General features: G+C 36.1%; 1 protein-coding gene across 1 annotated transcript; it reads left to right on the forward strand.

The window, feature by feature from the left end:
• Window positions 1-563: 563 nt before the first annotated feature.
• Window positions 564-12354, forward strand: LOC4326261 (DNA gyrase subunit B, chloroplastic/mitochondrial-like). The gene is made up of 21 exons (NM_001401640.1): window positions 564-800; window positions 913-1054; window positions 2180-2260; window positions 2358-2471; window positions 3097-3153; window positions 3536-3637; window positions 3944-4094; window positions 4178-4254; window positions 5048-5155; window positions 6011-6081; window positions 6873-7014; window positions 7230-7328; window positions 7439-7567; window positions 7772-7886; window positions 8113-8180; window positions 9737-9850; window positions 9914-10030; window positions 10406-10459; window positions 10548-10653; window positions 11599-11729; window positions 11816-12354. Exons 1-21 carry the CDS (start codon window positions 658-660, stop codon window positions 11882-11884), a joined length of 2190 nt encoding a protein of 729 aa, NP_001388569.1. The 5' UTR covers window positions 564-657; the 3' UTR covers window positions 11885-12354.
• The last annotated feature ends 4706 nt before the right edge of the window (window positions 12355-17060 follow it).

Below are 17060 nucleotides of genomic sequence, written 5' to 3' on the forward strand. Positions count from 1 at the left end.
AAATTAATTTATATTTTTTCATCAAAATATAATCATGTGATATCTTGTTATAAAGATTTAATTGTTACGAACACAACGGTGTAATCAGATCGTAGATCGGATAAGCAGTTTTAGAGAAAATTATATTTGAAGTATAGTTGGATAGTGTCTATCATATATGGAGTGGTAGCTGGTTTAGACAAACCAGCTACCACTAGCTGTGTAGTCAGGTCCTTCTTATAAATTAGATTTGACTATGGCTGTGTTTAGTTCACACCAAAATTGGAAGTTAGGTTGAAATTGGAATGATGTGATGGAAAAGTTGAAAGTTTGTGTGTGTAGGAAAGTTTTGATGTGATGGAAAAGTTGGAGGTTTGAGGAACAACTTTGGAATAAACACGGCGTATATTGGAGGGAGTCCATGTGGACTTTTTTCCAATTTCCCCGCACTGCCCGCCCCGACGGAAATCCGGAAGCCCGGCCCGCTCGTCTAAAACCCTCGACCTCCTCGCCTCATCCACTCTTTGCCTGCCTCCGCGACGCGGCTCCGCCTAAACCCCAGCGTCCCCTCCCCTCCCCCTCCCGTTTCACCCTCACCACAACAGCGGCAGCAAAAGCGAGCGGCAGCGAGAGGCCGGCCACGCACGCACGCACGTCGAAGCGCGCCGCCCGCCGCCGATGGGGCCCCTCCTCCGGTCGTCGCCGCCACCGCGCCACCTGCGCCTCCTCCTCCGCCGCCTCCTCTCCACCGCCGCCGGTCGGCCCTCCCGCCTCCTCCCGCTCCCCGCCTCCTCCTCCGCCCGCCTCCTCGTCAGGCCCAGGTAAGGGAATCCAGACGTGCGCGCCTTTCGGGTTGGGGGGTTCTCTCTCTTCAATGGGGGTATTATTCTGGGCTGTTAATTTTGGTAACGTTGGGGTTTTCTCTCTCTCTAGGGTTGCGGTTGCGGCTGCTGCGGCGGGTGCTCCTCTGCGGCGGAATGGGGTCGCGGTGAGGGCTTTCATGGCATCCACGGCGGCTTCCGAGGCGATGCAGGAGAAGCGGGTGGCCGGGGAGTACACCGCTGCGAACGTCCAGGTGATTCGCTCTCGTGCGCTTCTCTTGCACGATGGGGGCTTCTGTGGCTAAGAGCTAAGGTTGATATTTAGGGGGCCAACGAATCAGTGTATTTTCCCGGGATTTTAAATGGATGTACATAGCATTCAAAGAGATGAGATTGGGTGGGAAGGAGGCAAGGACTTGCTAGTGCAAGCATCCGTCTCATTCTGTAGTTATATGTAAGTGGTAGTTAAATTTATTGTCCAATTAGCCTTGCAAACATATGCATTTTTTTCATAACTTTTATTAATTCAACATGTAGTTTATTTTTACAAATCAATCTGGTGCAATCAAATGCTCATTGTTTAAGGGGAAGATTTCCTCATCTATGTGTTTATTATAGCAAATAAACACATAGATGAGGAAATCTTCCCCTTAAACATACTGTTAACACATAGATGAGGAAATCTTCCCCTTAAACATACAGAAATCGTAAGCTCTTCCCCCTTAAATCGTCATGCTCATTGTTTAAGGGGAAGATTTCCTCATCTTACGATTTCTGTTAACATGACGATTAGCTGTTTTTTTTTCTCATGGAGTATTCTTATTTCGTTGATATTTAACTCTTATGATACTAGATTATCTGACTTTGTGAGCTGTTTACCCAAATAACATGCAATATATACAATTTTATATGCCATGCAAATGTTCTATCTTCTTTAGCACATATTGTGGATTCCATACTTCCATGGTCACATACTGTGGATTCCATACTTCGATGGTGGTTCATGGAGCGTAAGAGGGGATAAGATTGTTACTGTTTAAGTTTGTTACAACCTAAAGTTAGTATTTATGTCCTTGAAAATTTGTCTAGAAAATGCTCTTTACATCTAATTCATTTTCCAAAGGACTTTATTATACACTGTATCCAGACGTCAGAAGCCAACAATAAATTAGTCATTAGCTCAACAGCGTAGTCATTGGACTTATGAACTCAGCTTAGTATTAAAATTCAATTATCTTTTTTGAAAGCAAATAAATATAACATTGTATACCTTCACAGCTTTGTTCAAGATTTCTCCTATCTGACACCATCATCTTTTCAAACACAAGCTGTACTTTTTAGCTTTATTTTGGTTGCATGCTGAACTGCTAATTTTGTAGGTCTTAGAAGCATTGGATGGAGTTCGCACAAGGCCTGGTATGTACATTGGAAGCACAGGATCACGAGGGTTGCATCATCTGGTATATTGAATGCAGATTAGGCTACTGTTTTTTTTCTGTGGTACAAAGTATTCCATATTGTTCTTTTCTGATCATTCGTCTGAATGGTGTATCACAGGTTTATGAAATATTGGATAATGCCGTGGATGAAGCTCAAGCAGGCTACGCCACTAAGGTTGATGTTATCCTTCATGGCGACAATTCAGTTAGTGTAACAGACAATGGTCGTGGGGTATGTAGTTCCTAAAACCTTATCAAGATGTACTTCCTGTATGGCCAATGCATTTTTTGGGGAAATTTTGACGACCTTGTGTTAATGATGAACACTCATGTTTCAGCTACAGTATTTAGTTACTGTTGTATTGAGTAATCCCACATTAAGAAGAAGTGAACAAACATGGAGGAAGCTTTTCTACATTACTATATATCATAGTTACACGAAAGGTTAAATTTATGCTGCTAACACATTCTGATGTACCAAGTACTCCCTCCATTCACAAATATAAGGGATTTTGGCTATATATCTGGACAAATACTTGTCCAGATACGTAAACAAAGATACAGAATCCCTTATATTTGTGGATGGAGGGATGACTTGGTGGGAAGCAGAACATGTTTCTTGATACTATGCAGTTCGAGTCCATTTTGCATAGTTTGTTGATTGAATAACTATGCTAGACTATTAATGTCATCGTTTGTTTGAAATTTTGTAGTTTTACATTTGCTTCCTGGAAGTTTTTATAATTTGCTTATCACACTTTTTGACTATTTACTTGCAGCATCTTTCACTTGTAACTCTTTGTGGATCATCTGTCAATTGTTTATTTAATTACTGTTTAAACCTACGCATACTGCAGATCCCTACAGATATACACCCTCAGACGAAGAAATCTTGCGTGGAAACCGTCTTAACGGTACTGTTAATTTCTTTTTTGTTATACTCCTTTTAGATTCAATCAACTGTATTATTTTTTTCTATTTTTCAACCGTCTTTTTCCCAAATAAGTAAACCCATGGGGCATTTCATTTTCTAGGGAGGGAGCATGAAATATGACATGCTATCTCATGGTTATATTTAGGTGTCAGAGTCCACACCTTAATCCTAAGGCCTGTTTGTGTGCTGTTGCTATGTGCATATCCAGACTTCAATACATGTGTTGTGATGTTCATTTTCTGTGCAGACCTGTTAATTCATTACCTTCTAAAAAACAAATATGTGCGACATTGTTTATCCATTTGGCATACCCAGTGTTCAACATGTTGGATGCCAATCAATCTAATTTTTTAACCATGCAGTTAATGCACGCTGGTGGCAAATTTGGAGGTTCAAAGAGTGGCTACACTGTTTCTGGAGGGCTGCATGGTGTTGGCCTATCAGTTGTTAATGCTTTGTCAGAGGTTCTTGCTTTCACCTTTATTTACTTATTATTCTAAGATTTCTTAAGAAAATGAAAGCATCTCTTGATAAAAGTTCAACAATCATGATTCAGACAGAAAAACTCTTTCTAGTCTCTACACGAAGTCATTTTTGTCAGGTTTTGGTTTAAAATACAAATCTGGTCATGTGGCTTTATCTTTACGTATACTGGCTACTCTGCACTAAGTTTAAGAACCTTCCAACCTTCCAGTCTCAAGACAAAAACAATACATATTACTCATGAGCTTACATTGATAATTTGTTTTGTTGTGATATTATAATGACAGGCACTAGAAGTTACTGTTTGGCGTGATGGAAAAGAATACCGACAAAATTACTCACGTGGAAAAGCTATCACGATGCTAACTAGTAGGACATTGTCTGATGAATCAAGTTCTCGTCAAGGCACACGGATCAGATTTTGGCCTGATAAACATAGTATGCTTCTGTCTTTACATATTTTTTTAGCTGTACCATTACTACTTATGTTCCCCAATGTGTAATTATTGTTCTTGATGTAGTTTTTACCACCACAATGGACTTTGACTTCAATACGATAGCTGGTCGCATCCGGGAACTTGCCTTTCTAAATCCTGAGGTATAAATTGTATTGTTTTATATTTCCTGTTGCTAGTTCTCGAAGATATCATTGAACAATCATTATTTCCTTTATTTGTTTATCGGTCAGCTAATGCTTGAATCATGATTGCTCTGTTGGATTATTTGATATTCTAAGAAGTTACTTTTAACCATTGCTCTACCCATGGCTTAAAACCAGGCCACACACTTGGGAGCTAGGATTCCTAGTGACACACCATGGGAATATGTTTAATCCTGTTTTTTTTCAATCAGTAGAAAAAACATACAAGTTATTATCTTTTCATCATTGAAGGATGCAATTCATTTTGTATACTTATTCACAATCAAGACAAATCATGTTATATATAGTTTGTTCTTCTCTCCATGTACTCTAATTTAATGCCAACGCTTATTTATCTGATATATGTAATATGGGAGTCCACAACAGCTATGATTGTTTATATTTGTGGAGAGCACCCATAGATATTGATGATAAAAGTAACAAAACCAAGTTTAGGAATCAATGTACTTGAAAAAAATGCTATGATGGAAACCTGAATTGTCACATTCATTTATTGGTGCTGTTACGGTCACCTTTAACTTAGGTCAAGTTTTACTTGGAACTTTTTCCTCCGTGAAATCCCTATATGTTCATTCAAAATTCTGGAAAGTTGCCACTTTGGCAGTTTTGTTTGAACATCCTTATGCCTCTTTTTTAATGTTAATTTGTATGCACAACTTACCTCACCAGTAATATTTGATATTCTTAAAGTAGGCCAATGTCTAATTTCATATTATTCTCTCAATGCCAGCTGACAATAGCATTGACAAAGGAAGAAGATGACTTACAGGTTCAACACAATGAATACTGTTATGCTGGTGGTCTGGTTGAGTATGTTAAATGGTTGAATACTGACAAGGTTTGACCTGTACCATTGGAAACATGTTCATGCAGCTCCATTTCGGCACTTTTTCAACATAGAAAATGGTTCATATCTGCTACTTGAATGGCTCCTAACATAGTAGTACCTGTTGTTACGAATTGACTTATTTGATCCTTTCAAATGACTCATTAAAAATATCAGGGCTAGCTTTACTTCTTTCTATCTTTGTTTCGACAACCAACTAAAAAGAGAAATACACATTGTAGTTAACATTTACTGATGGTAATCCTTGGATCCGAGCTAAAATTTTACATAAACCAATCAACGCTAAGGATGCAAGTGGATTGACCCACGGGTAGTCGGGTACCCGTCCATGCTATTCTATTTGGTTTATAATTTTATATGCAATATAAAAAACACTTTTAGTTGAATGGTGTGACCATGTGGGTTAATGGGCACACAAGTGAGCAAACTTGCATACCTAACCAACTCCTGTCATACTGATGCTAATACGGTAATGAAATGAAGAAATATATGCTATGTTTGCTTTATTCTTTGGACAAAATTCACAGAGTTGAATTAGACAGTATGCTTATAGGCTGAATCTACACTTGCCTTATGTTTACGATATTTTAAAATGTTGAAGGATCTATATTTATTTTGGTTATATTTTCCTGTCATGTGAATTTCTTTATTATTCCTTTGAAGAAACTTACATTAATCTACCTTAAATTTTAGAGTAATAATGTAACGTATACTATTATTAATATGCCACCAGATATGACTATATGAGTGATGAGTCCTACTTCTGCACATAGCAATACATGATGCATTTATAATGTTATCCAGCAGCAACCCTAATACTTTGCTTGGTCATGTTTTCTTTCCTAGAAATCCCTTCATGATCCAATCGCATTCAGAAAAGAAATGGATGGAATAACAGTGGATGTTTCCCTTCAATGGTAAAATGTACTTCCTTGGCTTGAATTTTTGAAAGAAAAAGAAATAAAAAGTCCTAATATCATGTCCTCCATGGTCTGTTTGGTCATCTGCTAGCTGGTAGTGGCAGTTTATCTTGATTTGGTTGAACATGTTGATACTTTTGTTGGCTGTCTTGTCTATTTTATAAATCAGATCCTTGATTTCAAAGTTTTTGATTGTGTTTTCTACCAAAGTACCACTACATGTTCTAAAATGAATGATCTTAGGTAGCATCAAAATGGTCAATTTCTGGATGATAAAAAAAAATCACAGCTTATGACAAACTACTGGATTGCTATATTTTTTAGAAATTAGCCTAAACTTTTGAAAAAAAATGTGCTTAGAATAACTTCAAAGTATTGAAGGGCTATAAATGCAGTGGTACATAAATAGTCCTTTTTTGTGATCAAAATCAATATGTACTTTATAAGTTAATTGACGCCCTTCGAATTATTATGTGTGGAAGTTTCACACTGTTCAAACTGTTGAAATTTTATCCATCAGTTGGCAAAGGGAATTAAATGGTATTGATCATTTTACAAATGATTTCTGCCTGTGCAGTACCTTTAGTCATAACCATACAAGAAGTCAAGAAACTTTGTAAATTTCATAAATGATGGCCCACAGTCCAGATTCAAAGGTCATGTGATGTTGTTATGTTCTGTTCCTTTTTCACTATCTCTTCATTTTCCTCCTTCTAGGTCTTACTGAATAGCAGCTAGATAGAAGTTTTGTGCCTTATTCTGAAACAGAAAATGTTTGCTATTTACAGGTGCTCTGATTCATACTCTGATACGGTGCTAGGATATGCTAACAGTATCCGTACTATTGATGGTGGTACTCATATTGATGGGCTGAAGACTTCATTGACAAGAACAATCAATAACTTCGCAAAGAAGTCGAAGACTCTTAAGGTGATAAGTTACATATTAATTTTGTTCTGTCCTTCCCACTAAAAGACCACAATGTTGAAATGTTTAAAGTAAGGAATTTGGATCCATATTTTGGAAAATTCTATTTATTACTATGTTTTTAGCATACTTATTCATCTGATCAAATGGTATTTTTAATTAACTGTATTGGTAATTTTTTTAGTGGGATTTATCTTAACATATAATGCTTTTTATAGGATAAAGATATTAGCTTGAGTGGGGAGCATGTAAGAGAGGGAATGACCTGCATTATTGCAGTGAAGGTCCCTAATCCAGAGTTTGAAGGGCAAACAAAGGTAACAGCTTGCTCCTGATACAGACAAATGTGCCAGAAGAATGATTCGATAACTTTTGTCTTTTAAGTGCTGATGATTGGCTAAATCTTGTTTCTTTTCTCTTTTCACAGACGAGGTTGGGAAATCCAGAAGTCCGAAGAATAGTTGAACAATCTGTTCAAGAAAATTTAACTGAGTACTTAGAGTTACATCCAGATGTTTTAGATTCGATTCTGTCAAAGTCCCTTAATGCTCTCAAGGTACATAATCTGTTATAAACGATAACTTAAATGGTTTATCCTGCTTCCTTAAGATACAGTCTGCCATATGCACTTTGACATGAATCTGATTGACAGTGTAGGAAAGGACATTTCCTATTCTATTCTCAGTGGATGAAAAAGCCCTTCCCAGGAGTTCAAAAACTGTAATTCTAATTCAATGCATGGCATATGTTTCTCTTGCAGGCTGCATTGGCAGCTAAGAGAGCTAGAGAGTTAGTGAGGACAAAAAGTGTATTGAAATCTTCTTCACTTCCTGGGAAATTAGCTGACTGTGCATCTAGTGATCCTGAAGAATCTGGTGCGTTGCTGCTTGTACCATGAAACCCTTGCATCATAAGTGGCTCAAGTTCAAATCTTATTGATACCATTTTGGTTGGCCCTTCTGATTTGACTTCTCCCTGGTCTTCAACTCTTCTTTTAAATATATGCCTGACAAATGTAGTGTATATTTTTGTTTAAACTATGATTTATGCGTATTCTACTTTTTCTAAACTTTGACCTTTGGTTATGACACATGAATTCAGAAATCTTCATAGTTGAAGGTGATTCAGCTGGGGGTAGTGCAAAACAAGGACGTGATAGGAAATTTCAGGTATACCATTTTTTTTGCCAGTCTAGTCACGCTAATGTGCATTCAATGATTCTACACCAGAAGAATTGCAATATTCATGATATACAGCCAAGAGTAGATGTTTATAGCTATCTACTGTCGTTTTACCTTCTCTAAAGGAAGAAGTTTGATTTGACTAATTCTATTTTGCATAGCTGTTAGTATTCCTGATCAGCTGATGTGTTGATCATTGTTCCATCTATTGGCGGTTTTTGTTCACCCTTTCAAAGTTTCCTTGAATATATGTATTTTTCTTAAAAAAAAACTTCCATTGCATCAATTTATGCTTTAGAACTCTAAAAATGTTAGACCATGTCTTCTACTTGTCGTACCATCAAGGATAGATATACCTAAGTTAGTTCATCCCTTTTTTTTTTTTGAGATGGTTAGTTCATCCTTTTGTTCATAAGTAGTTATGCTTAGTGTTGGAATGGACAACGTGTTATTAAGAAGACCATGAAAATTCTTAAAAATGGAGAACATATTGCTTCAATTTGTCTGTTTACATAATTGAAATCTGTCTGGTTGTAAGCCAATCTTTGTGTGTTCTTTTCTTTTCTAATATAATGTACATGAAACTAGGAAGAGCACGAGTGCCCTCGCCCTCCTGTCATTCTTTTGTATATAAAGCAATCCATTTCTAGGTCCAACATGGATGCCTGTCTGTTGTGTTCTTTTCCCCTCGTTTTCCGCGTGCACGGTTTTCAAACTGCTAAACGGTATATTTTTTGCAAAAAGTTTTATATATGAAAGTTGCTTCAAAAAATCATATTAATCCATTTTTCAATTTTTTTAGGCTAATACTTAATTAATCTCACTATAATCGCGTGCTTTGTTTTCCGTGTTGGGAGGCAAGGTTGGGAACTTGCCCTCCCGAACACAGCCTTAGTTGCTAAGGCCATGTTTAGCTGAGCCTCTGGCACCAGTTAGCTCTAGTAGCTGGTTTAAGGAGAAACTAGACTCCACAAATATTTGGGACTTGGCCTGCTTGAATTTGAGCTTCTCCAAAGTTCATTATTCATTTGGCTGGGGAACCCTGGCTCAGGCCCTGGCCCATATTGGAGCTTGGCCAAATAGAGTATCTATGTTTTTGTCAAATGGATGCTCTCTTATTAGTCCATCAAAATCAGTATTCCTTCCTGTTCGAGAATAAGTAAATCAGTATTCCAAAAATTCTTCTTCGTTCAAAGCTGCTGCCATGTAGTTCTAAACTGCAGAATACTATATACAATTTCAGTTTGTTAACTTGCCAACAATCTCAGCAAACATAATTATCCGGCTGGTGTTGGCACATAAATTAAGCTACAAAGAATATCAGTAAACACTCTGCAACTGTCGAGCAGGACCAGCACAAGTTGGCGCATAATTGTCAAGAGCAGCGTGTCCATTTTTTGTTACGTAGACACCTTTATTGTGGAATGTGAGATGAGATCTCATAAGGAGTCATAATCTATTGTTCTATATTAAGCATGTTTGGACTTGCACACCATGTTTTGTCATTTACTTAGATCTAAGTATACCTTCGAAAATGGATGCAGGCTATTTTGCCTCTAAGAGGCAAAATTCTTAACATTGAAAGGAGAGACGAGGCAGCCTTGTACAAAAACGAAGAGATCCAAAATCTAATTGTCGCTCTTGGATTAGGAGTAAAGGTGCATACTGTTTTGATCTAAACTTCTACTGTTATTGTTTTCTTCTCTAATATTTTCTTTCAGGGCGAGGATTTTAACAAGGAAGCTCTTCGATATCATAAGATAGTCATACTCACTGATGCTGATGTAGATGGTGCACATATCCGGACTCTTCTCCTTACTTTCTTCTTTAGATATCAGGTACTTCTACCCTCTTTCTGATACTGATCAAACTGGAGTTATGGCTGATCTGTTAGGGGCCATCCTAGGTGTTGCAACTTCAAATAAATTGTTCTCTGGTTTTGCCTGTGTATTTTGACTCTTGTACAACTAAGGCTTGACAATGGATAGGGTTGTAGTTTGCATAAGATCAGTTTCAGTGGGTGGGAGTTTAGCTGTTTATGATAATCTCAGTCTGGATGAGGTTAGTTTTGAGCCTTATCATGTTAACATTTTTTTAGAAGAGTATGCTATGTGTTTTAAATGGCAACTGTCCATACCATATTATGATGGCAGATGCTGATACTATGAACCATAAAAGGCATGTTTTCCGTTCTAACACTACTGTCTATGCAGAAAGCACTATTCGATGAAGGTTGCATTTATGTTGGTGTGCCTCCTCTTTACAAGGTTTGATTGTGGATGCAACACTAGTCCTTCAAATTTTGACGGAAGAGCTGGTCTTAAGTTTGTAGTTGATCTTTATCTTTGGTGTTAGGTTGAACGTGGGAAACAAGCGCACTACTGCTATGATGATGCTGACCTTAAGGAGCTAGTTAACACCTTCCCAACAAATGCTTCTTATCATATCCAAAGGTTTAAAGGTACAAACATTTGAATCAATCAACTAATGAGTGCAATGAACTTTGAGAAAATCTGTCAACACATCACAGTCATTTCTCAGTACATTTGGCTATTTGTTATCCCCAATATTATTTTGTTGATGCGGTTTTATATGCTATTGTGCTGAGCCATCTCAATTGACGATATTGTACCAAGTTTATCTTTTGTTCTTTTGAATCATCTAGTGAAGAACTCGTCTACCTATAAGACCATTTGCTAGGTGACAATACATCACCGTGCTTAGGTAGAAATAGCTACACTGTAGATTTTTCTGACAATTATGAACTGATAAGTTTTCAATGTGATTATCTAATCTATTTTCTGTGATTTCCCAACTTAACACATTATCCATATTTGATCAGTATTCATAACACTTTGTTAATATTTACATTAATCTTTCCTACCTCCAGCTCCAGTCAACCAAGTCAACTTTAATTCCACCCTCTACCCTATGCACACACCTTTGTGCACAAACGTTTCTAGAGAATGCACAAATGCCATTACTGTTGAGAGCTCCTTGTTCATGTACTCTGCCTGATCTCCACTTCTACCGTTCTAATCTTCCCCCCAGTTCCTTCCAGCACCGTATCGCATGCAATGTGCCCCTTTCTCATCTACCAAACTATCTTTATGGCGCTCTATATGACGTGTAATTGAACTGTACACTTGAGCCAAAAAACATGCATATACTGCTACATTTACTCTTATGCTCAAATGCTGACTTTTAAGTTCATAACAAAACGTTATTAGTGCTCAGTCTTTGTACCATGCATGCATACATGCACATGAAATTGTTACTAAATATGCTTTGTGCAATCTTGTATACTATACACCTTTTTTATGTTACATATCCAAAGATTCATCCGTTTCTGTTATCTCAGTGGTAGACATTTTGCCTTGCATCCTTTTCTCTTGTGGCTAAATAGGTCTTGGTGAGATGATGCCGGCACAATTATGGGAGACAACAATGGACCCTGAGAGGAGGATGTTGAAGCAGCTAAAGGTTGAAGATGCTGCTGAGGCCAACGTTGTGTTCTCATCTCTTATGGGTACCCGGGTAAGCAGCTAAGTTTACTAAATTCTAAAAAACGATTAACATATTATATTCTCGCTTTAGCATCAGAACTTTTTATTTTATTTCAGGTTGATGTCAGGAAGCAACTGATCCAGAATGCTGCAAGCATGGTCAACCTAGAACACCTTGATATTTGAGCACATTCGGCAATGCTGACAGTCGTGTATGTTACAGGAGATTATCCACTGTTTCAATCCCCTCCCACAGGAACCAAGCGTAGCAAACTTGAATTCCTTGCCAACATTGTTTTGGTGCTAATTTAGCAGTAAATGTAGGCTAGGGAAGAAACCAGAAATGATTTCATGGGGTTTAATTCCTTGCCAGGGGAGCTGTCAACTCCCCTACTACATTACACAATTACTGCCTAATTAACTGGTATATCTGGGAGACAGTTCGGTTGTGGTCACGTTGTAAGTTGGAACTCGTTATGACATTGGGGGTAATCTTCCCTTGCTAGGGGAAGACGTAATCCCCTGACAGGCGGACACTTACAAAGAGTAATCCCCTGCTAGTAGTAAGTATTACTAGTAAGTATTCAGGAGTAGTTGTTAATGTTTCTTTCGCCTGTAATTTTGTTTAGATTTTGTAGCAAGTTTTTGGACAGTTATTTCCATCTCGTCCAGCTCTTGTTCGCGTCAAACGCTCGGTCCTTCCTTGCACCCTCGTGCTACCCCCGTTTTCTGAATTTCCGCGTGTGCACCATAAGACGGCTTCGTTGGTCGTGTCCTTGTAGTAGTTGAATTTGAACGGTAGCATAGTCGGGACTGTGAGTGAGACTGGACTTGGAAAGTGGAGCGTGGAAATCTCGTCTAGTTGACGTAGGAATCCTATCTTACTACTACCTCCATCCCAAAATAAATTGTAATTCTATATTGTTTAGCATATATTAAGGTTTGAAATTGAAAAGAAAGACTATGGTGTCCCTTATTAAATGGTGTTTATGTGAGAGTGGAAAGATGGCTGAGGTTAAAATAGGGAGAAATTTAAATGAGAGATGATTGATGGGGCAATTAGTACTCTAGAATTACAATTATTTTGGGACGAATTTTCAATCCTAGAAATAAAATTATTTTGGGACGGAGGTAGTATAAAGTTATTTCCACTAACTCCTTAAGCTTGACATGCAAAGATGTCACATTATCATCCACTAACAAGATACCACATCATCATACACTAATTAACAAGATGCCACATCATCATCCACTAACAATCATCACATTTAAACATCATGCAAACATGTTATATCTTTATAGTTTTTATAATTTAAGAGCTTTTTAAATACAAACATGTTAAATTATCATGCAACATAATTCACATAATGTTTCAATGTATATCTTTATTATGTTTTATGATATCCTATATACTTATATAGTTCATCCTCACTTAGTTAGTACTTAAATGATTAATCTATGATCCAAATTATATTTCTCCTTTTTTCCTCTAATTAAGTCATATCATCAATTATTTTTAGCCTTTAGATGATTAATCTACGGTCCAAACTATCTCCCTACTTTTATTCTTCCATAAAGTCATACTAGCTTACTTTTTACGTTTGAATCACCATTCTACGTACTATTTAAATTTAAATTATCATAAACCACATTAATTTATTTAATCTGATGTTATCTAGCTATTTTACACATTATTTTTTATTGTTATCATACTAAATTTCCGCAGCAATGCGTGGGGTTTCACCTAGTTAAATCGATTCATGTATCCTGTAGAATTCCTAAATCGCAAATCGATTCATGTTGGAACACGATAATTAACTCTGATTACTATGAAAAAAAATTGTAACTCTTGTGGAATTTTCTAGTAAAACTTACGTAAAATAGCTGCGTTGTGAACCTGCGCAAATCTTACGTCACATTCAACTGATTTTTTAGTTATACTCTATGTATAAGCAGTCAAATCATAGTAAAAAATAATGAGAACTTCCCCCTTTGTCCTTTTTATAAAAAAAAAACTCAACTAAAGCCATTCTTAGAAATTAATTGGTCGAACAATTTTAATGAATGGCTCTAGATGTTATTTTCGAGATCAAATATTCCAATTTCCAAACGTTATTACGTTCAACATCACACCCCCTCTAAAAAAAAATGCACCCCTAGATTTGCTACAGGTCTTAATTTTCACCTTATATCTTCTATTCACAACCCACAATTAAGGACATAAATTTTCTATATAATACCACAAACACTTTCTCTATCAATCTAAGGAATCTGAACTTCTGAACTCAATCCTTGTAATAAGTTGTATAGGTATACCGCCGGTTCTCTCTTTCTTTAAGATTCTCTCTTCTTCTTCATGGTGTTCGATCATCGGCCTTTTCCAAGAGTCCAACCTAAATGAACTATCTCTCCTTATTGTGATGTTGATGTAAGTCGTCGTTTTGATTTTGGTCAAAGTTAAACCGCTCTAAATTAGTTTGTAGAAAAATATAGTAATATTTACGATATCAAATTAGTTTTATTAAATCTATAATTGAATATATTTTCATAATATATTTATCTTGGATTAAAAATGTTACTATTTTTTTTACCAATTTGATTAAATTTGAAGCAATTTGACTCCGACCAAAATCAAAACGACTTATAATCTGAAACGTCGGGAGTACTTCAGTGAAACATCTCGTTTGCATGATGACAAACAGACTGTCGTACGCTTGTAATGCATGCAGTTCTACTGAGAACATTTCCACGATGGCGGGAAGATTCATAAGCAACGAGCAGATGCAAGGTACTCCATAAAAGCGAGAGGTTTGGACGTGTCTTCATGCTATACTGAAGCTTATTAGCATGGATGAACACAGCTGCGAAAACGTCCAGATGCACGCCAATGGATGAACCATCTCGATCTTACGTATATAGGCCTGTAAGGCTGTAACATAGACATGGTCACATGGATCACTGAAGCTCATGCTGAATTACGTTCTACTAAGTAGTACTACTATCAATTAACGAATATCCCATCTAGTTAAAGCACACATGAATAACTGAAATTCGTTGAATAACTACTAATCTTGTTCAACGTTTCCTAGCAGTTATATACTTGCTCCGTTCTTTTTTTACTCATTGTTTGAACATCAACATAATTTCCGAAGGGGCAAAATCAATATGAACATCGAAGTAGGGGTAAGAATGAAATTGCCCCTTTCCGATACACATGTTTTCTAAATATATATTTATAAAACTCGTTACGAGAAAATACATGAAAAGAACATATTAAATTCTAATATATTTTTTAATCTAGGACTGATTTAAAAGTTCGAGCTTTGGCTGCATGTATTTGATGTCATCTTTTTGAGAACGGAGGTAATATCCAAATAGTGATATGTGGTATGAAACCATCTAGTCATATGATTTCTTTCTTTATTGAGTAAGATAATAGGATCACAACAATCCCCTATCAACATATTAATATGATCAGACGGGAGTGTAAGTTATTTCACTTGTCCTATAATATACTCACTCCAATAATATTCATATATGAAATTTTTAACACTCATTAATATCTAACAGTTTTAACACTAAACTAGTGTTAAAAAGTCATATATTAATGACTAGAGGGAACCTATGCATCTTGTTTAGAGACGGAGTTCCAAATTGTACTACGTCTGTCCCATGATAGAATAATCTAGAATTAGATGGACTCAAAATACTATTACGAATTTGGATAGGCTTTCTGTTTAGATTCGTTTGAGTCATATCTGTTTCTAGGTTGCTATAATTTGGGATGAAGAGAGTATCAATTCATTTATTTTGTTAGAAGAAGTTGTTTGTTCCTAAAAACTTGGTGCCGAATTAAATCACTTCAACGGTACGCCCACATATCCATTGTCCTATATGTAAACCTCTACTAGGTTCATTGCATCTGGCCACCTTTGGCACGTTACATGCCTCTAGCTAAATTCATTCATTCCATTAATTAATAGAAGTACCTTGTAAGAAGCCTCATCCTTACTTTGTCTTCTGCTCGGTTGTTGCCAAAGCTACTTGCTAGGAGTACTAAGCATGAACGTACACGGCTAACTTTGTATACGAGATGCACCTTTCCACAATCACGGTGTTATTCACAACGGGACAACAAACTTTACAAAGAAAGGAACTCTGGGCTGTACTCCTGCCATTCATTCACTTAACCTAATGATTTTGCACCATGACTGTGATACATGCCTTGGATAAACTTAATTAATCTATCAATATCTTTTAAATATCCAGCATGAACACATAAAAATGATATATGCAGATTTATTTGAATTAGTAATCAAACTTATTATATATATTATTCTAACAAAAAAATATGGTCAGTCATATCTCGAAGGCCTAAAAAATTAACATCATATATGTTTTTAACTAAGGTGTGCGTCTTCAATTTTTAACTTTTTATATATCTATATAAAAATATTTCAGTAAGAGTGTAACATCATAGAAACAATTTCAGTGGCAGATCTAATAATATAACTTTTATATAGCAAATCTGCATAATTCAAAGCATATTACAGTATTTATTCCGGTTTCATAATTCTTAATGTTTGGACAATGACACAGTCTCCTATATATATATATATATATATATATATATATATATATATATATATATATATATATATATATATATATATATATATGACTTTGTTTTTATTATAATACTCCCTCCATTCCAAAATATAAGGCACAACTACCCTTAACCCAAAGACCAAGAAATAATTATTATCATCTTATAGTTTGGATCATCCTAATAAATACAATACATGCATCTAATAGAATTAGAGGATGTAAGAGTGAATGATTTAAAGAATTAATAATTTAATGGAGAAGATGTCATAGTTAATTGTATGCATGCATGTATGCCTTATATTATGGAACATCTAAAAAAATGGTTGTGCCTTATATTATGGAATGGAGGGAGTATATACAACAAATAAATACATGTTTACTTTTTTAAAGAAAAAGCGCAGAGACCAAGGACAATAAAAATCTTCATTCTATAATTAATTATCATCAATTAAGGTGCTACGATGCATCGTCTTCCATGAATTGCTTCATGTTTTAAATATTTCACGGTTGCACCGATAGAAATTAATTTGGTTGGTAACATGCAGTGCATTCAATGATGTTTATTTACTCTTTGCACAAATAAACAAATAGTCACTTGTTTGATCATTTTGGGAAGACTTTAAAATTCTTATGTGATGATGAAATTGGGACGGAGAGAGTAGTATTTTGAAATATAAATCTATATATATGTTGTTCTAGTTTCTTTAAACTAAATATATTTAAAGTTAACGATAATTGAAGTTACAAAAGTTTA

Source organism: Oryza sativa, chromosome 1, assembly GCF_034140825.1.
Source record: "Oryza sativa Japonica Group chromosome 1, ASM3414082v1".
Lineage (NCBI taxonomy): Eukaryota > Viridiplantae > Streptophyta > Magnoliopsida > Poales > Poaceae > Oryza > Oryza sativa.

Bases quoted from the DNA above. Each gene is read 5' to 3' on its own strand.
- LOC4326261 (NM_001401640.1), top strand. From the start codon at position 658: ATGGGGCCCCTCCTCCGGTCGTCGCCGCCACCGCGCCACCTGCGCCTC. The intron at 9,851-9,913 runs GTGCATACTGTT...ATTTTCTTTCAG, and splicing joins CTCTTGGATTAGGAGTAAAG to GGCGAGGATTTTAACAAGGA. The intron at 10,460-10,547 runs GTTTGATTGTGG...CTTTGGTGTTAG, and splicing joins GTGTGCCTCCTCTTTACAAG to GTTGAACGTGGGAAACAAGC.